Source organism: Aspergillus clavatus, genomic scaffold (assembly GCF_000002715.2).
Source record: "Aspergillus clavatus NRRL 1 1099423829804 genomic scaffold, whole genome shotgun sequence".
NCBI classification, from domain to species: Eukaryota; Fungi; Ascomycota; class Eurotiomycetes; order Eurotiales; family Aspergillaceae; genus Aspergillus; species Aspergillus clavatus.
This window is the reverse complement of record NW_001517095.1, coordinates 537766-556928: the sequence shown is the minus strand read 5'-3', so window position 1 is coordinate 556928 and position 19163 is coordinate 537766. Positions and strand designations below refer to the sequence as shown.

The window sequence follows — 19163 nt, the reverse complement described above, 5'->3', positions numbered from 1 at the left end:
TGCATATTGCACTTGGGCCCTTTTTAGCACAACACGTAGATTGACCTGACATTGAATGCAAGTCGATTTTATTTTATATGTTTATGCAAATATGTATATACAGTACCCCTAGCATCTCCTCTATAGTGCGGTAAATACATGAGTGAGGGGGTCAACCGGAAAGAAATGAAGAGAATGGAAGGGAACGCAATGCAATGAATGAGGACAGTAAAAAGCAAAAGAAAGCCAAATAGTCTATGTGGTATGTCTATATCGGAAGATTGGAAAGGAAGGAGAATGCGAAAAAATTGAATGAGAAAGGGGAAGACGGTGTCTGTCTCCTAGAATGATTGTCGATGGTTCGAACACTGAGATATGTTCCATAGAGAGAGAAAAAGGACATCTACTCAGCCTTTTTGGAAGCCTTGGTCCTCAGCTTCATCAATGCAAAGACCAAGGCGTATCCGCTGATTGCGTAGATGACAGTGATGGCTCCGTCTCTCCATGCATAGTAGTAATGGTTGATGTTGAGGGTGGTCAGGAAATCACTGCCACTGCGGAACTCGCACACTTTGCATTGAGAGGTGGCATCCGGGTTGGTCAGGTTGATGCGCCATCCGCTACCGGCCATGTAGTCGGAAAGATACTCCGAGCAGGTACCGTTCATGGGGTCGAAGATGGCGAACTCGGGCTCGTTGCAAGTGACTTTGGCACCCCACATACCGAAGGTGAGCATGGAGGAGACGACGTAGTTGAATGGGTTAAGCCAGTAGAACCACCATTTCCAGAAGACGTTGAGCTGTGTGAAGGGGACAAAGATTCCGCAGAACAGCACGAGGATACTGATGATCAGGGGGTTGACGAGCGCAGCAAACGTGGGATTCGGGGCGTAAGCCGCAATGAATTGGCCAATACCCTGTTAACCAAGGACATTAGCAAGAGGTTGCATATAAGAGGAGAGATGGGTAGACATACCGTATAGATGAACTCATACCACAGCATCGTCCAGAAAGTGCCTCCAGCTCTGCTCGACTCATGAGGCAGCCTCACACAGTAGTACCAGCAAACGAAATAGAGGACAGCGCAGAAGACAAGGTAAGGGAACTCGGAGAAAATCAGGCCAGTCACGAAGGCGACCCAAGAATACATCTTCGACTTCTTCTCACGGGCATCGTAGATGTCACGACGCTGGATGAAAAGGGGTTGCAGCTGGTTGATAACACCGGGAGCGACGAAGACGAAGTTGAAGATACTGAACATCTTCAGGTTCAGAGCAGTGACACTAGGCCCAACACGCCAGAAAGAGAAACCGTTCAGAAGGGCAGAAATGATGTGGAGGGACGCCTTGTTGTTGACATAGAGGGTATTTCTGAAGAGTGCAACATTCATCCGGTGGGTAACAATCTTGACTTGCTCCCACAGAGGCATCGAGAACTCGTAGCCGTCATCGTGGGTACCAGGGGGTTTGGCGGCAGCATCGGAAACCATGGTATCTAACTCGACCATCATCCGCTCATGCTCGGGGGATTCCAACCAGATCTGGTGCCAGTCCTTGTCTTTGACAGCCGCGATACCGCCAGTAACCACATCAATCATGAATTCAGCAGGATTGGCCTCGACAGGACATTCGGCTCCGTATTTGCCAAAGTAATGTTTGATGGTGGCCGCATTGTCACCGATATCGCCAAAGTACACGGTTTTACCACCACGGGCCAGGAGCAGGAGAGTATCGAACTGGGCAAACAGCTGAGCGGAAGGTTGGTGAATAGTGACCAGCACAGCCTGACCAACATCCGCAAGTTTACGCAGGAATCGAACCGTGTTAAACGCGGACTGGCCATCCAGACCTGAGGTGGGCTCGTCGAGGAAGATCAGGATGCTAGGCTTGGAGACCAATTCAACACCAATAGTCACACGCTTTCTCTGCTCGACGCTGAGACCGTTGCCTACTGTACCAATCAAAGTGTCTGCCAGATCATGCAATTCAAGCAAATCGATGATAGTCTCAACGTATTTGAGCTTCTCTTCCTTTGGTATATCCCGAGACTGACGCAGAAGGGCGGAAAACTCCAAGGCCTCACGGACGGTAGCGTAGGGTTCATGAACATCCAATTGTTCGCAGTATCCAGCCATTCTCTGGAAAGAAACTGGTAGAGGGCGGCCATCAACCAAGACCGATCCCTTAATGGTTCCATCCGTCTTACGCTGGGCAAGCACATCGAGCAAGGTGGTCTTTCCAGCACCGGATGATCCCATCAGCGCACCCAGCATACCAGGTCTGACCCATCCATGAATGTTATCCAAAAGCACTCGATCGCCGCTGGGTGTCTTGACCGTGTATGTGAGGTTTTTCCAGGTAAAGATAGAGGTGTTGCGAGTCAGGTTGTCATCACCTGAGCCGGCTGAATTGCCCGCCTCACGTACGGCATTCTTCTCCCTCTGAGCTTCCTCGTCCTTTCCAAGTCCTTTGGTCTTCTTGAGCTTCTCACGAGGAATCAGCAACTGCGCACCGCCGCCTGCTCCATCGTTCCAGAAAGAAGTGAAGATGATTGTGAGGACGGCAAAGAATCCCCACCATGCCCAGAGGATACCGTAATTTCTCCACATCTGAGAGTGCTTATAATGCAGCGACGACAGATATTGATCGCCAGTCACGAAGTCGGCTCCGGGGAGGGCACCACCCACACCTGTGCAGGCTTTGTGACCAGACGAGACGTTTTCGTAGCCCGGGCCGCTGGGGACAAGATTATTGCCCGCACAGGGGATGTGCTGACCATGGAATTCGTTCGACAGGGCGGCCTGGAAAGCATATGCAAATGGATTGGTGTAGTACAGTTCGAGGAACCAGTTCTTGACCTTCGGTTTGGGAATCATGTAACCCGCATACATGACGATTCCTTTGATTACGGTTCCAGAAACCTTGGATGCGGCCTCGAAAGAGCTAAACATGGAGCCGATACATCTGAAAAGAGCCGTGATACACTGGAGATACCGTTAGCCATAATGCATCAAGCAGAGAAAAAGAACAATGGATGTTATGAGAGATGGAACAGATCATGCAGCGAGGCTGATGGTTTTGAGGACATCGAAAGTGAAGCTCATATGAGAGATGCTCTCTGATTCGTGGAGTTGGGAAGAGATCACGTGAAATCACGTGCCGCTGGGATCAACAAAACAATCAGGAGATGCATTTCGCGACTTACCAAGACCGATGTGAAGAGAATGATCCAAAATGTAAAGAACGCCGCTGCTGTATGCTTCAGTCCAGACATCCAATAGATGACAACCGAGAAAAGAGTGCATTGGACGAGCAAGACTGGAAAATCCGCGGTGATCTGGGCCACACAGAACGCGGCAGGATGGTACATGGCAAAGGACTTGTGCTTGATGAGAACTGGCCGTCCTTTGAACGACTCTGTGACTTCTGCCAGTGCTAGGATACAGGGATATAACATGCTGAAAAAGACGGCTCCACCTTTGGTGAAGAGACCAGCGGAATTTGCTGGGGAGTCATAGAAACAAGAGCCCGCGATCAGAGCCATAACGAGTGACATGACCTGCTTGATGAAGAAAGTTGATTTCTCTCCCCAGAGGATCTGATATTGTCGGATCGTGCAAGCCTTGAGTTGTGCGGCAAAACTGACTGTTAGTGGACTGTTCTTGGGGAGACGATTAGACGTTTCCCAGGCGATGGATTCCTTGAAGTCCGCAGTTCGTTGGCGGGCAATCTCGCTGCTGGGATAGTCGTACGCCGAGATCATATGCTGATAGATGCGTGAGTTTTTATACTCGGCGAGGATAGCATCTGCGTTACGCGGGAATCGGTTCTCAAAGCCTGGCTGGATTCTCCGCTCGGTAGGCACAGTCAGACCGGTTAGAAAGTCACCTTGCGTCACAAATCAGCTTTACCTCACAGCAGAAGAGGAGGGAAATCTAACTCACCGATGTTAGCGCCGTCCGTGTACGCGAACCCAAGCTCTTCCATAAAGGGTTTTGCGGCCGTCGCTGGTCCATAGAAGATCTGCTTTCCTTCGTCCAGCACGAGCACCTTATCGAAGAGATTATAGATGCCGTTACCCGCCTGGTACAAGGTGACGATGGTGGTAAGTCCAAGAACATCGGTCATGGCTCGCAAGGCCTTGGCCCATTCCAATGCTGTACTGGCATCCAGACCCCGAGTACTGTTGTCCCAGGTGAAGATGGAGCCCCGAGTAGCCATGCACTCGATGATTGAAACACGCTTTCTCTCACCACCAGACACACCGCGAACGTACTCATTACCGACCGGAGTGTCTGTGGTATGTGCAATCTTCATTGCCTCCAACAGAAACTGCTTCGTCTCGGCCACATATTCGTTTCGCGACTTCATTCCATTGGGAAGATGGAACGGGACCTTGAGTTGGGTTGCAAAGTCCATGGTCTCACCGACTGTCAACCGGGGGTAGAAGATCTCTTCTTCGGTATTCATGACGATCTGTCCTCGGTATTTCGCCGCTTCGTCGGGTGTCATGTTGCCGAAACGCACGTCTCCGTTGATGGTGTGATACCCACGACGCCGATTGGAGAGTAACTTGAGCAACGTGGTGCATCCTGATCCTGGCCGACCCAGTACCAGCAGCATCTCTCCAGGCTTGACGCAGCCGTGGCTGTCCTGCAGAATGGGCTTGAGGGGCGGTTTCCGTCGAAAATCGCTGATCAGTTGAGGGATGTTGAACTGCGAGAAGAAGTTTTCCTTGACGGCAGCCTCGGCAGCAGGGACCTCGACAGTGAGGTTTTGCCAGGTAACTCCGAGCTCACGAGGCTTGAAGCCCGCGGCTTCTTCCCTTTCCTTGCTCCGGACGACATGCTCGGTCATGCTCCATTCTGTGATTCCAGCAGGTGCAACAATGTCGGGATGTTGCTGGGGGTTGGCAAGCGTCTCTGCACTGGCAGCCTGCCGAATGTTGATCTCAGGCACACCGAGTGTCTCTTTCTTCTCGGAGTGCCCCTCGCCATATTCTGCACAGTCACCATACTCTGTCGGTGCTCTTGAATTCGAGGGATCATCATCGGGATACTCCATCTTGCTTGTTAGGGAACCTCCTGGACGACCACGAACTGAATACTTTGCTCAGGTCCTATGAACCTAGGGGGGCCAAGGGGTATATATTCTACACACTTGACCTTCTAAGAAGAGGCAGGATACGTCCGCGGATCAATCTTACCGATAGAGCGGCTAATGGATCGGCACTATCATGGCGATTGTTGATTACAACACCTGTGAGTACTGGCTACTAGGGCATCTGCTCTCAGCATACTACTTGTTTTGGACTGGCTCGATAACAAGCAAGCGGCACCCCCAGCCACACATCCGCTATTTCCGTGGATGGGGTGGCGGGGGGGCCAGGAACCGAATACATGGCAAATTGCAATCGTTCCTGGCTGCAAATATCGCGCACAACCCCACAGACCCATGGATAGGAGCTGCTTCTGCGGTTCGGGGGTACGATTGGCTCAGGAGCTATTTTCATGGGCCCTGATTGCGCCTGACAGTTGTCACGATTCTGGGCATCCCTTACTAATGTGGAGCGTTCCACTGGATGTTCCGCAAAATAGTAAATCAATAGGATGGTAGGTCATGGGCCTAGAATACTGGGAGAGAATCTCCCCTGATAGAGGGAGAGAGGATGGGCATGAAGCGTTTGCTAAACCGACGGCTAAACTAAAGGCGAGACAGATGGACAAAGGTATCTCCTAGGCAAAAGAAGAGTCATGATTCTGATATCACAATCTGATAACAATCCAGTTCATTGTTGAAACACTCCCATAACCAACTGATACAATCCCGCCACATCCGAAGCCGAACCGATGGACGATCCCGATCTACCCGTGAGACCAGCAGAGTTAAATCCTCAGTCATGGACTCTACAGTCTACTATTAATCGCCACGGATTCGGTTCCGCTCCTTATGCAAAAAACCCACATGCTATTATTAAACCGACTATGAGGACTCGGCACCTCATAAAGAGATTTTGGCCCTGTATAATATCTGCCGGTTTCCCTTCGGCTATGCTTATCTATCTAGCTTCCCTTCCATCTTTCCAGATGCAGTAAGATGCGAGAATCTTGCAGCCTGATAGTACCTGCATTGTTTCAGGTCATGATCGACTCTGGGGGATTGATTGGTGACTGATTACGCTGTCCCTATCGCCGTCGGCTTTGCGTCCACTTCAGGTACTGTCCAGGAATTGTCCAGCGTCCAGACTCTACGATCTCCGCGTCCTAGAAGATGTGAATTGGCGCTGTCCCACTGCGCATTTTCATTGAGGCGAACGAGACAGAGGGATTATTGGTGAGCCTCTCGGTTCTTGAAGTTCTAGATATAACCATAAATCCCGCGATACGTCAGTGTTGTGTTGAACCGTTCTCCCTTTCCATGGGCCATGGATACTTTGGTTGCTCGAACCTACGGTCTATGTCTGATAAAGGGCGGCCCATGAGCACTTTGGCATATCGTTCTAGAACCCCTTATCAAGTTATCATATCATCTATCATTTCCGATCGGATGCTGTACCAAGTGATCTAAACTATGTTGAAGTCCTACGAATCTCCCTCTGGCGAAGCCGATCGGCACTACGCAGCCGTTGCTGTCTTTGCCTTTCTTATCTTGTGCTGCATTATCTCTGCAACTCATTCGATTCGGGTTATCGCCGCGACGTTCATGTGGCTGGAGGAACGCAATGGCTTTCTTTCTCGGCTCAGTATTGTAGAGTGGTGCCGATGGAGCAGATTATTCTCGGCTATATGATATAGTATCTGCTGCTTGCTGATCATCCATCCCGGACTAGGTATGATGGTGCCTCTGAATACCTTCTGGTTAAGTCTCATACAATTAAGCATTCCCCCTTGAACGAACGATCATGCCTATCATGGAATATCTACACCGACAAACGATAACCTAAGGCGCGGGTCCCAGTGACCTCTCGCCGTCTTGTTGGCCGGTTCATCTGAAGGCCATCAGATGCCACCGATACTTCTATTGCTGTTCTGGCTCTGGTGCACAATCGTACTCGTCTTCGAGAAGTATTCCTCATACAGCTCAAAGACAGCTCTCCGGCTGGGTCATAGAGAACACCGTCATGGGCATTCACTCCATTGAGTCACAGATTAAGATGCTGCCCTCAGGGTTCCAGGTATGTAACTACCAGTCGAATTCTGCCTTCGACCAGTTTTCCCTTGACTCCTCGACAAATCAATCTCTAACATTCAAATAGCGTAGACGCTCAAACGGAGCCATGCACACTCCATGCGTAATAAATAAGCTTACCCCGCGTCGTCTGACACATCCCAGAAGTTCAGGCAGTCATCTCTGATTATCAGCATGACTTGATTTTCTGTCAACCTCACTTCCTTCACACAAAAGGACTATCCACTCTTTTCTCAAACATTCCCTCCTACTACTGTTAGCGATCCGCCTATCACGCTATGTCTCTATCGCTAAGGCGCCATCTCCCGCTCCAAGCGCGATTCCACTACAGGATGATCCCCCGTCAGCAACGCATACTCGTATCTCCTCGCCTATTCTCACTCCAGTCGTCAATCCGAAATAGCCAGAGGGTCGATCCCAAAGGACAATCCAACGACCCCAGTTCCGAGAACCCGGAATATCCCCGGTTTAGCCTCGACTCTCTGGGCCTTAGCAAAACCACCAAGACCGTTGTCATCGTTGTCCTCGGGGTCTTTGGCACAATCGAGAGCTGGTTCTGGTGCCAGACGATCTGGCGCTGGTGGAAGGGTGGTTCTGAGGAGAAATAACTTACGGATGAAGGGTCGATTGATATTTTGGAATCTTGTGTATTACCTATAGGGAGCATCGGCTTGTCACATCTCCACTCGCATACAAATGAAATAAACGAGAGTCAATGCTAGTATTCAACTATGACACCGGGATTCCAAGATATCATAGGAGAGAGAGCCCTAGCCATCAAATCGACCTCATCTCTCGTCTCTCTCGTATCAGATACGAGCATCAGTGTTTTCCCCGACGATCCCCTGCACCATACACGATTATGAGTTATGAGTCACCATACTCTCCTCCCCTCCTCTATCACAACCTCAACCACCACTTCATTCATTCTTCACCATCAACCTCCACTCATTCAACTCAACTCTCACACACATACAAAATGACAACCACCCACAAAACCTGGACAAAACCCCCCTACCTCATCTCCACCGACCCCTCGCCAATCCCCCTCTCCACGCTCAACACCTGGTTCGCCTCCGAAGAGCTCTACTGGGCCAAGCCGCTCCCCGAAGAAACCCTCTCGGCCATCCTCCACAACTCCCTCTGCTTCGGCCTCTACAAAACCACCACCACCATCGCCGCCCAACCCGAACCCGAATTCATCGGTCTCGCCCGCTGCATCACAGACCACTACACCTTCGCCTACCTCACCGACGTCTACGTGCTGAGCGCATACCAGGGCCAGGGGCTGGGCACGTGGCTGGTGGAGTGTGTGGGCGCGACGCTGGACGCGATGCCGGATCTGCGGCGGAGCATGCTCCTGACGATGGATTGGGAGCGGTCGGTGCCGTTCTATGAGAAGGTGTTGGGGATGAATGTGGTGGAGAGTCGGCTGGGGGAGGATGGACGGAGGGAAGGGGCGGCGGTGATGTCGCGGAGGGGGAGGGGGAGTACGAGCTGGGTGCCTTGATAGTAGCTTATTTTACTCCGTACTCCGTAGTTAATTGCAGTTGGACTGTTGGTGGTAAATATAAGATAGTAAGTAGTGTTCACAAATGGAAAGAGAAGATAAGAATCACAGTAGTAACAGAAAACGGGGGGAGAAAAAAAAGAAATGACCTACGCAGGGATCGAACCTGCAATCTCTTGATTCGTAGTCAAGCGCCTTGCCATTGGGCCAGCAGGCCTTATTGATTACTATCTCATAACTTTGCATATATAAGCCAGGTTAAAACAAAAAAAACTTGGCTTCTTTTCCAGCGCCCCCATTGTACAGAGCTGATGCAGTTTCCTTGATCCGCTGATGATATGATACTTGACCTCCTTCAGGTACATGCATAAACTGCTATGGGATGATTTCTGCACATCCACTGAGACACCTATTGCTTGTATCAGGACTTCTTGTCTTGCTCGGAGAATACTACCGTTCCTGTCACCCACGATATATATTCCTTGGCAACCCGCATATATGTTATGGCTTGTGGTCAGCCTCACTGCTATACCGTAGTAGCAACTACGAAATTTTGTACATGATGAATAATATAATAAGTATACATATTCCCGCTATCACACAAGAACAAAGGGCTAGTTCCAAGACCCATCTCATCCAAATACTAAGGAAACGCCGGCGACGCCCTAACCTAGCGAGTCTAGTTCTATTATAAAAAAAACAGTAAGGGTGGACAGAACCTTCGAATGAAAAAATCGCCGGATATATTACGAAGAGGGAAATATTTACGGCCGCCGTAGGGACCGTCACCACGGTTTCTGCTTCTTCTGCTGCCGCTGGTATGGTGGCTCCCGCGATGCTCATGGACGATCTCGCCAGCGGGTGGACGCCTTCACACACTCCTCTGATCCTGGGAGGTAGATCTTGCCGGTGGGCGACATTTTTTCCCCGAACGCCTGGACACCCGCATCCCAGATGCTCACGCCGCTCCAGTCGCCACGAGGCATATTGAGACAAGCTGAGCTGACAGCTCACGCGGCTACGGCTGAGAAAGCCCACCGCCTGGTTAGTTAGATAGATGCCGGTATTACTATCATAATGGTTATTTCGCGCCAGCTACAAACAATCAGACCTTGAGGGGTTTAGAAGTTCAGTAACCTCAGTTACTGTGTGTGGATGTTGTATTGTTTCTGCAAGCGTCCCAGTCCGTGTCAGTTGGCCTGTTCAGCCACCGCGCTAAGTATGCAGGGTTGGCAAGCTACTGAGATGCCAGAAGTATACTAGATGAAAATACATTGGCCCCTGGGTACAGACCTTTGAAGACTGTACCAACTTGATAAGGTGGGTTATCTTTGTAATATTGTGTCCGGAGGGCATCATGAACCACCCGAGGCCAAGCCCAGGTCTTTCAACATGAGATCGGAAAGCAATTGGTTTCTTGGTCTCCACGAAGGATTCTCAAACAGCATCCAGATTAGATACAGCCATGAACTGACAAGGCCGACGGTGGTGACATTGTCGCTGAGTGACCTGGGGGCATTGGTCCGCATCTTGGCATACAACTCCTCGTCTGTCCACAGGTTGTAGAGACATTCTGCCACTCGGTCTGTATCGTTCATGTCGACGACAAATCCCGTCTCGCCATCTGTGACCTGGTAGGGTAGTCCTCCCACACGGGTGACTATCACCGGCTTAGCCTTGTGGAGAGCTTCCGAAACTTTGATTTCGAACCCTTCACGGGTGGAGAGTTGAAGAACCACCTTGGATTTGGACAAGATGGCGTTGAGCACCTGATCAGAGGGACTCGCACGTACCACAGCAATTTTGTCCGCAAGTTGCGGCATCTCTTCATGGATGTGGCTCATGGTCGTGTCGAACATAACACTGGCGTCGGGGTCATCCACCGACCCGTGCCCACAGATGACTAGTTTGGGGATCTTGGCCTCGGGCATTGACTTTGTCAGACGGTCATGGAACTTGGCGTAGGAGTCCAGGACGTCGAGGATGCCCTTGGACGGATCGAACCGCGCAATCTGGACAAAGTACTCTTCATCCGGGTAGTTGACCATGGGCACTCCTGTCTTGTGGCACCATTGGTTGAATAACCGGCCATAGTATGCGGTATCGCAATCCTCCATCTGTTTATTCAAACCATCCAGCAAATCCGTCGATGCGGGGGAATAAGCCACCATTTCCTTCGGCACAGTTGGCGGGATGGACTCCGAAATTGGATGACTGACAAACACATCCGCCTGTTTTGCACGCTGCCATAGCCAGTCCCACGATCGAGCCTGGGGTGTACCCGGTGTACAAGTTAGATCAGTCCGGATCTGAATATGGCTGCGGAAGATCACAGGACGACTGGGGGCCTTCTCCTTTGCGATAGGAATCAAATCAGTGAGTTGCGGGTCATCGACTACGACAATATCCGCGCCGCCGTGGGAAGGATGATCGAGCGGTCCCCCAGATGTCGACCAGGACCGTTGACTGTTCACGCTGACCCATTTGCGCAGGGTCTCCTCATCGCTTGCTGAGAGATAATCGTCGGGTTTTGCGACACCTTGGAAGATGTTGTGATTCATCTTGGTAATGCGAAAGACCCCCGAACGTGGTTGCGGAACGTACCATTGGATATCTAGGCCCAGGAGCTGGCTCAGGCGCAGAAAGGCATGTCGCATCAGCGCCACACCCCCTCCTTGCGGCGTTGCGCCGAAGATGGCAATTCGCACTCGTTTTTCGCGGACCCGCGCGGCGAAATGTTCCAAGGCAACCCACGTCTCTTCACTGGAGGTGCGTCGATAGTCTTCGAGTGTTGCAAAATGCATCAGGAATCCTGAATCCACCTCGACCAGACCACGGAATCCCACTTGCAGCAGGGGTATATTATTTGGACCAAACAACCTATCTGGGTCAACTGAACCATATTCTTCTCTCTACCGGGGGGTGCCAACATCATGGATATTACCTCACGCATTTCATCGCCAGATATTCTGCCTGTTCATCCGCCTCTCTGGTCTCCCAGGGAGCCTCTTGCTCGTACCGACCGCCCAATGCATCGCGTTGTGGTATAACCAACGGCATCACGTCAAGCTCCAACCAGAGACGCGGCGCTAGTCGCGGACATTTCTCCGTCAGCTCCGTTGTGAGACAAGCGCCCACAAACTTCTCCGTATGATTTGCACTGTATTTTCGAAGCTGCTCAAGCACGAAATCGGTGATACTGGTATCAAGATTCCGCTCGGGGACATGGAAGTGGTGCTCCAGAAAGTCTAGCGGGTAGACGACGTCTCGGACGGCGATGACGATGGTGAGATTATGCTCGTCGATCTTTTTTGCGGTGATACCGGCATATCGAATCTGATTTGCTCAGCATCGCGCAGTTGTATGTGCGTGGAGGATGAATTGGAGGAAAACGTTCCTCCGACGTGGGACCAAACCAGGCACCCTGCTTTTGGCTCTCCTGCCATTTCTTCTTCTGATGCTGGGAGATCTTACGTTGAAACTGATGTATGCTACTGGCGTAGACTTGCATGGTCATTGGGGGTTAGAGGGGATAGCATTGAATGCTTGTTGTGATTCTCATTGCCTGCTGATCGGGATGAATGCTGTCGCGGAGCAATGTAGTTAGTTCATCTTGACATCATCTCGGTTGGATCGAATCAACCATGTGGGGGAGCCAACCATGATCGATTAATGAGCTTGAAAATGGGAAACAAGATGTGAGTGATGGAGTAGGTGGATGGATAGATCGATATCAGCGACGAGGGAGAGAAAAGAGTTGGTGCATGTGACCCCAGCTCTAACACTGACATTCTTCACTTGACGATGACTATTACATCGCCTTGATAAGATACGTTACCTGCCATGTGTACTTCTCTCCAGGAAAACAGGGTGATTGTCAAATGAGAATCATCTCTGTCCAGGTATCATCTCTCGACTCTCGTGCTGTCTTCAACTGGTTAAGATCCTATATTGACAACGCTACAAAGCAAAAGCCGCAATGGACCATCACAAGCATGAGAGTGATTTGGACCACTGCGTCTCTGAAACAATGCCATCGGGCTGGAAGGGAAGCAGCATACGTCCTATACCACCGTTATCGCTTTTTGGTCCACATCCAACAACCGCGAGACGAATGGCGCATTCTCTACCACTGGCGCTTGTAGATTGGGCCAGACAATCGAGACTTCCTCCACGATATCTCGATTTACATCCAGGCCGTGGAGTTGGATCACCTGGGGTCGAAGCGCTTCCTTCTCACACCGGACACCGGACGTTGAATCCGTGGTTACTCACTCGTCTTCCTGGACCACTGCCTTGAAGAACGCATTGACCCGATCGTCGAGCAAGGGATTCTCACACTGGGTTCGTGCTCAGACAGGTTGAACAAACATCACGCTGGAATTGCCCGAGAACCTTGATCTGGGCTCGATTGACCTCATCTCAGATCCAGAGGATGATTTTCCAATTGTTCTTAAGAGCAATGAAAAAGGAGCAGAGGGCGTGGACACGAATCGGGGCGATCCGAGTGGGAAGACTGCGGGGAGTGAGCTCCGCCTGCCTGAGGTGCTTGGAGCATCCGTTCGGAACACATTAGAGATGAATTGGACAATCGGAGATCAACCTCCTCAAAGGTTCAATGCAGGATGGTCATTCAATAGGGAAAGCGCTGATGGGAAGTTACTGGTTCCTACTGAGGTTAAACAGGCTTGAGTGTCTGTGCTGTAATGCTCAGCAGGAGCGATGGCAGGCACCCTAATGGTTTTTTTTTTTTTTTTTTTTTTTTTTTTTTTTTTTTTACTTGCTGATAGCTAAATTATAGGCACTGGTAGTAGTATCCATGGCTATAATGACGTTGATAATTCGCTCATATAGATGAACTATCCAAAATAGTCCAGATGCTCCGTGCATCTCTACTCGTTGACCTGAGCCGGATAGTTTGGATGGAGCCATCTAGATGTATTCCTATTCTGTGCTCCATGACATCAACCTCAGCCAGCTCCAGTTGAAAAGCGAAAAGTGATCAATTCGAAACCGAACGATTGGCCGAGCATGAATGATCGCCTGGCCATCCCCGCAAAAAAGTGACCCCCATAATCTCCCTCTCCTCAATTCCGGCATGGAGTGATTATATTGAATGATCAGGCCACCACAACGCCACTCCCGAGGTTATTCAACTGGTGATATATACCCGACTTGCTGTCTCTCCCTATTCCCTATCATTGCAGTTTTCTTTCGTCAAACCTATCACAATCTACCACGACCAAGACCATTTCCAATCGCTATTCCCCCAATTCCTTGAATCCAAGAAGATTTGGCAGTATGCAATCCTTTGCTTCCCAACCCACCAACTCGCAGCGCCCATTCTTCAAGCGGCCATTGTACGCGACCTACTTCAAAGTCGGCCGGTTAGGGAAACTGTATGACTTCTCTCCATCCAATATTCGGAAGCATTGTGACTTACATCCAGCGTGCGTGACTTAGATATCTTCCAACCATGGCCCTCATCGCTGTCGGTATGCCTCATCTTCTCCAAACCAAACCAAATCAGATCCCCCCTCCCCTACCCAAACGATCCCAGTCTTAACAAGTCAATTCTAGGATTCGGCATCTCCAACTACATCTCCGAAGCACGAGCCCAACACACCCGCTACCAACTCCAGGAGGAAGAGCGTATCCGGCAGAATCAGAAGCTGATGGACGCGTACGGTGACAAGGACAGTCTGCACGATGTGAAGCATGCGCTGGAGGTGTATGAGGTCCAGTAAACCACGACCACCCCCGTTCTATTATCTGTGACGGGCGGGATCACAACCCTTTTTTTTTTTTTTTCCCCCCCCCCCCCCTTTATGATGATTTATGACTGGCGCCGGCGTTTATGATTTGGTTTTGGGATGACATGGCATTGCATGGAGGGTGTCGGAGGGTTTCTGCTGGCAGAAATGAATGACATGATGAATGGATTCCGTCCATCCTTGGATATGATCAATAATGCTTGAATGTTTGCGCTTATCTTTCCGCATCGTAGTCGTAGAGCTAGCTACCTAGCTACCTAGCTACTAGCTACCTACACGGCCGAGATGTTCCAACTCCAACAATAATCAGTAAACCCCAGCTAATCTGATCAGCGCGCATAATCATTGGAACCCTTACATCCCAATCCATCTTATCATCCACTCACACACGAAAACCCCTCCATCCATCCCATCCTCCCCGATTATCCTCCAAGATAACAAACTCACCTGAGAGTACCTAGTACCTACGACCTCTCTCTCTCTATCTCTCTCTCTATCTATCTATCTATCTGCCTGGACTTACCGCATCCCTATCGCCGTCGTCAACTGGTCCAACTGCCACCACACCTTACATGCCAAGGGCCAAGGCGTGCGTTTGATTCGATCACACGAGCGGTCCTGTCAGGAGATCATGTGCGACGCTCGTTGGATGAGAAAGGATGGGGGGTTGCCTTGTCTCTTGTCTCTTGTCACTTGTTCGGTTGTATCGGATTGGTTGCTAACGCCTCGTTCTTTTTCTTTGGTCTTTTGGTGGTTGGGTTCATGTGGGAAAATGGGGGGTGTTCACACGGGACTATAAATACTGAGAAGATGGGAGAACGGGAGGGGCGGCTGGGGTCTGTCCTCTGTTGATGTTGTTGTTTGCATGGTGGGGGATCTTTTCTCTCATCCTTATTTATTTTTTTTTTCTTTTATTTACTTTTGAATCTGGCGGTATCGAATTGGGGGTTGGTAGCTGCGGCGATGGAAGATGTATTCGACCTATCTATCGGTCTTTGCAGTCGGGTGGCTGCTACGCGGTTGTGCTGGGTATGTAGCCCAGCCGTTGCCTGGGAAGGATGAGCTGCGCTGTACGAAGACGACGGTGGCTATTCTGTATGTTGATTTTCCTTTGCCCTTCATCACATCTAGACGAAGATGTAATCGGCTGGTGCTGACGGTAGTAGAGGAGGAGGCATGGCAGGCGTCACAGCTGCAGTAGGTCCCAACGGATATCAAAGATTTTTTTTTTTTTAAAAAAAAAGCCACAAAAAGAGTAACTGACCGGGTGCAGCAAGCTCTGACTAATGCCTCAATCGATGACTTTATGATCCTCGAGTACACCGATCGACTGGGAGGTCGGCTACGAGAGACAGAGTTCGGGGCCGACGAGAGCGGGAAGCCCTATCGGGTCGAGCTGGGGGCGAATTGGGTCCGTGAGAATCTGTCGAGGTAGTCTCTGCCAGATACTGATGCTGTGGGTGTAGGTCCATGGAGTGGGATCGCGTGTCAGAGGTGCGGTTGCTATTCGCTCCCCCTTGACTGGATGATGCATCGGCTGACGATTCACAGAAAACCCCATATGGAAGCTGGTATGCACTGCATCTACCTGGGCTGTGATGAAAGCACTGACCCCAGCAGGCCAGGAAATACAATCTGACAGCCACCCATTCCAACTACAGCTCCATCCGCACCTACAATGAGACCGGATACACCGACTACCGCCATCTTCTCCGTAAATACAGCAACGTCTACCGGAAGGCCGGCCGCGAAGCCGGCCGCATCCTAACCGAGAATCTGCAAGACCAGACCGCGCGGTCCGGACTCGCGCTGGCCGGCTGGCGGCCGCGCAAGAACGACATGGCGGCGCAAGCAGTGGAATGGTGGAACTGGGGTGCGTCCATCAATCTTCACTTTCACCTCCCCCGCTCCCCTCATCGCCCCTCTGCATAAGATACTGATGACAGTACAGACTGGGAAAACGCCCAAACGCCCGAAACCAGCTCCTTCGTCTTTGGCGTCGCCGGCGAAAACCTCACCTTCCAGCAATTCGGCTTCCGCAACGAACTCGTTGTCGACCCCCGCGGCTACAGCGCCATCATCACCGGCGAGGCTTCCACCTTCCTCTACACCGAGCACGGCGACCCCGCTCTGGACCCGCGCGTCCGCCTCCAGACGCAGGTCACCGCAGTCGAGTACTCCGGCGCGGGCGTCACCGTGCACAGCGCCGACGGGCGCTGCGTGCAAGCCGCGTACGCGATCTGCACGTTCTCGCTCGGCGTGCTGCAGAACGACGCCGTGGTGTTCCGCCCGCCCCTGCCGCCGTGGAAGCAGACCGCCATCCACAAGTTCCACATGGGCACGTACACCAAGATCTTCATGCAGTTCGACGAGCGGTTCTGGCCCGCCGACACGCAGTTCTTCCTGTACGCCCACCCTACCACCCGCGGCTACTACCCAGTCTTCCAGTCGCTGGACGCGGAGGGTTTCCTCCCGGACTCGCGGATTCTCTTCGTCACAGTCGTCGATGCCGAGGCGTACCGTGTCGAGCGCCAGGACGCGGCAGTCACCGAGGCCGAGATCCTCGAGGTGTTGCGGAAGATGTTCCCGCGCGTGCGTGTCCCGCGGCCTACCGCGTTCTTCTACCCGCGCTGGTCGGCGGAGCCCTGGGCATATGGCAGTTACTCGAACTGGCCGGCGGGTACGACGCTGGAGATCCATCAGAATCTGCGGGCGAATGTGGAGCGGCTGTGGTTTGCGGGCGAGGCCACCTCGTCGGCGTATTTTGGGTTTGCGCATGGGGCGTGGTATGAAGGTAGGGAGGTCGGGGAGCATGTGGCGGCGTTGCTGCGGGGGAAGTGTGTGCGGCTGCAAGGGCGCAAGGCGTGTGGGGAGCAGACGCATTATGAGTTGTTGCATGGGACAACGCCGTTGGAGGCGTATAATGTGAACAATGGGTGGCCGCTGAGTAGTGTTGATTTATCGTGAATGGTGCAGGGAGTATGGGTTGGTGTTGGGTTTGGGAGTCCATAGATTAGAATGTCCAGCAACAGATGGCGTTATCCGGTTTCAAATTCGATCATGAATGAATTCCTGAAGGTCCGTTGAGATGTCCAAACATTCTACGATCGCACGCCGATAGACATAACATCAACATCGCGTGTGCTGCAAGGGCTCTGGTGCTAGGCTGACGATCTGACTTGGGTTAGTAGTTCATCTGGAGTCTTCATCACAGCTCAAATAATATATTCTGGTGGTATAGAACTATAGTCAACGTAAGAGAAAGCCATTGCTGAAATTAATGACCCTGGTTCTTCGGGGGAACAGTAGCGGGACCCTCGGGAGTCACATAAGCCTATCGATAATTGTCAGTATCAGTGCCAATAGACTTCCGCTGGTCTCATACCTTGGTCATGCCACCATCAACGACAAAGTCGCTGCCGTTGACGAAGCTGCTCTCATCGCTGGCAAGGAATACCACGGCATGGGCCTGTTCGATGGCCTCGCCGAAGCGTCCCGTGGGGAAGTGCACCTCACGACGGTGACGCTTGGCCTGGTCATCACCCAGCCAGTCTTGCAGAAGGGGAGTGCTAGAACCAATGATTAGCAACCGAGAGTCTACCATGAGACCGAAACATACTTGAGCGGCGCAGGGCACAGGGCATTGAACCGGAAGCCCTCCCGAGCATGCACAATCGCCAGTTCCCGAGTCATCGCGAGAACGGCCCCCTTGCTGGCGGTATAGGCTAGCTGCGGTGTAGCGCTACCCACAAGTGCCACGACGGAGGCCGTGTTGATAATGCTACCCCGGCTCTTCTTGTGGCGCCGCAAGCTCAGGACCGCATGCTTGCAGCCAAACCAGACGCCCTTGACATTGATATTCTGGGTGAGATCCCAGATCTTCTCTGGGGTATCGATCGCATCGGCGTCATCGGCATGCATTATCCCGGCATTGTTGAAGATCACGTCCGTTCCACCCCAGCTGTCCTGGGACTCCACCATGGCCTGCACCTCGGCCTCCTTGGAGACATCGCACTTGATTGTTTCCACTCGGGGGGCGTTGGGAACGACTTCCTTCACTTTGGCGAGGGCCTTCTCGAGTGCGGGGGCGGAGATATCGGCCATCAGGACATTGGCACCTTCGCGGGCGAAGAGGATGCTTGTCTCGAGACCGATGCCTCTGTTCATGTTAGTGTTATTTTTGAATAAAGAGAAGGTGGAGGACCTACCCAGCAGCACCGGTGATGATGGCATTCTTGCCTTGGAGTCTTCCCCGAGGAGCGGCCATTGTGTATGCTAGGATGCTAGGAAGCTTGGATGCTTGGAAGCGGTTAGATAGATCGATGAATTGAATTTACTCCAGAGACACGACGGTCACAGAGGAAAGTAGAGAGTTGAAGAGATCCAACAACTTACTACAACTGAGAGAATGAATGAAGAATGAAGAACAGGAGGACAGGAGGACAGGAGGACAGGAGGACAGGAGGACAACCCAGTGGGACACAGCTGGAGCAACGCGGGGCAGCAGTGGATCAGTCGAATGATCTAATCCGCGCAGATGACAGACACAGTTGCTTATCATTAGATAAATACTGCTCAAGGACCGTAGTATATGACTTGGATGTCTACTACGGATAGGTACTGAGTTTATAATCTATACTATCTAACTATCTGCTGCTTACCTACTCTGAGTATATCTGGAGAACAATAATCATAATATCCCCATGTATTCAAG

At 51.4% G+C, this 19163-nt stretch overlaps 7 protein-coding genes and 1 non-coding gene across 8 annotated transcripts, besides 6 other annotated features; 4 read left to right on the top strand and 4 right to left on the bottom strand.

Annotated features, from left to right (window-relative positions):
• Positions 1-382: 382 nt before the first annotated feature.
• ACLA_097110 (putative ABC transporter) lies at positions 383-5041 on the bottom strand (the record flags this gene model as incomplete). The annotated part of the gene is made up of 4 exons (XM_001270200.1): positions 383-895; positions 955-2961; positions 3183-3865; positions 3922-5041. The coding sequence occupies 4 exons, from the start codon at positions 5039-5041 to the stop codon at positions 383-385; spliced, it is 4323 nt and encodes a 1440-aa protein (XP_001270201.1).
• A 2456-nt stretch (positions 5042-7497) lies between these two features.
• ACLA_097100 (uncharacterized protein) lies at positions 7498-7773 on the top strand (the record flags this gene model as incomplete). Its single annotated transcript, XM_001270199.1, has 1 exon — positions 7498-7773. One exon carries the CDS (start codon positions 7498-7500, stop codon positions 7771-7773), a length of 276 nt encoding a protein of 91 aa, XP_001270200.1.
• A 371-nt stretch (positions 7774-8144) lies between these two features.
• Positions 8145-8675, top strand: ACLA_097090 (GNAT family N-acetyltransferase; the record flags this gene model as incomplete). Its single annotated transcript, XM_001270198.1, has 1 exon — positions 8145-8675. One exon carries the CDS (start codon positions 8145-8147, stop codon positions 8673-8675), a length of 531 nt encoding a protein of 176 aa, XP_001270199.1.
• A 145-nt stretch (positions 8676-8820) lies between these two features.
• Positions 8821-8892, bottom strand: ACLA_097080. The gene has a single exon. It is a non-coding gene; the product is annotated as a tRNA-Arg (tRNA).
• Positions 8893-10030: 1138 nt separating this feature from the next.
• Positions 10031-12192, bottom strand: ACLA_097070 (glycosyltransferase; the record flags this gene model as incomplete). Its single annotated transcript, XM_001270197.1, has 3 exons — positions 10031-11555; positions 11620-12019; positions 12069-12192. The coding sequence occupies 3 exons, from the start codon at positions 12190-12192 to the stop codon at positions 10031-10033; spliced, it is 2049 nt and encodes a 682-aa protein (XP_001270198.1).
• A 1224-nt stretch (positions 12193-13416) lies between these two features.
• Positions 13417-13453: a microsatellite.
• Positions 13418-13453: a microsatellite.
• Positions 13454-14151: 698 nt separating this feature from the next.
• Positions 14152-14422, top strand: ACLA_097060 (uncharacterized protein; the record flags this gene model as incomplete). Its single annotated transcript, XM_001270196.1, has 2 exons — positions 14152-14170; positions 14256-14422. 2 exons carry the CDS (start codon positions 14152-14154, stop codon positions 14420-14422), a joined length of 186 nt encoding a protein of 61 aa, XP_001270197.1.
• Positions 14423-14688: 266 nt separating this feature from the next.
• Positions 14689-14724: a microsatellite.
• Positions 14692-14724: a microsatellite.
• Positions 14725-14921: 197 nt separating this feature from the next.
• Positions 14922-14960: a microsatellite.
• A 459-nt stretch (positions 14961-15419) lies between these two features.
• On the top strand, positions 15420-17416 carry ACLA_097050 (putative flavin containing polyamine oxidase; the record flags this gene model as incomplete). Its single annotated transcript, XM_001270195.1, has 7 exons — positions 15420-15544; positions 15616-15646; positions 15723-15860; positions 15916-15943; positions 16001-16020; positions 16070-16322; positions 16401-17416. 7 exons carry the CDS (start codon positions 15420-15422, stop codon positions 17414-17416), a joined length of 1611 nt encoding a protein of 536 aa, XP_001270196.1.
• Positions 17417-17726: 310 nt separating this feature from the next.
• Positions 17727-18716, bottom strand: ACLA_097040 (putative short-chain dehydrogenase/reductase family protein; the record flags this gene model as incomplete). Its single annotated transcript, XM_001270194.1, has 4 exons — positions 17727-17783; positions 17835-18018; positions 18069-18608; positions 18658-18716. 4 exons carry the CDS (start codon positions 18714-18716, stop codon positions 17727-17729), a joined length of 840 nt encoding a protein of 279 aa, XP_001270195.1.
• A 160-nt stretch (positions 18717-18876) lies between these two features.
• Positions 18877-18918: a microsatellite.
• Between the last annotated feature and the right edge of the window lie 245 nt (positions 18919-19163).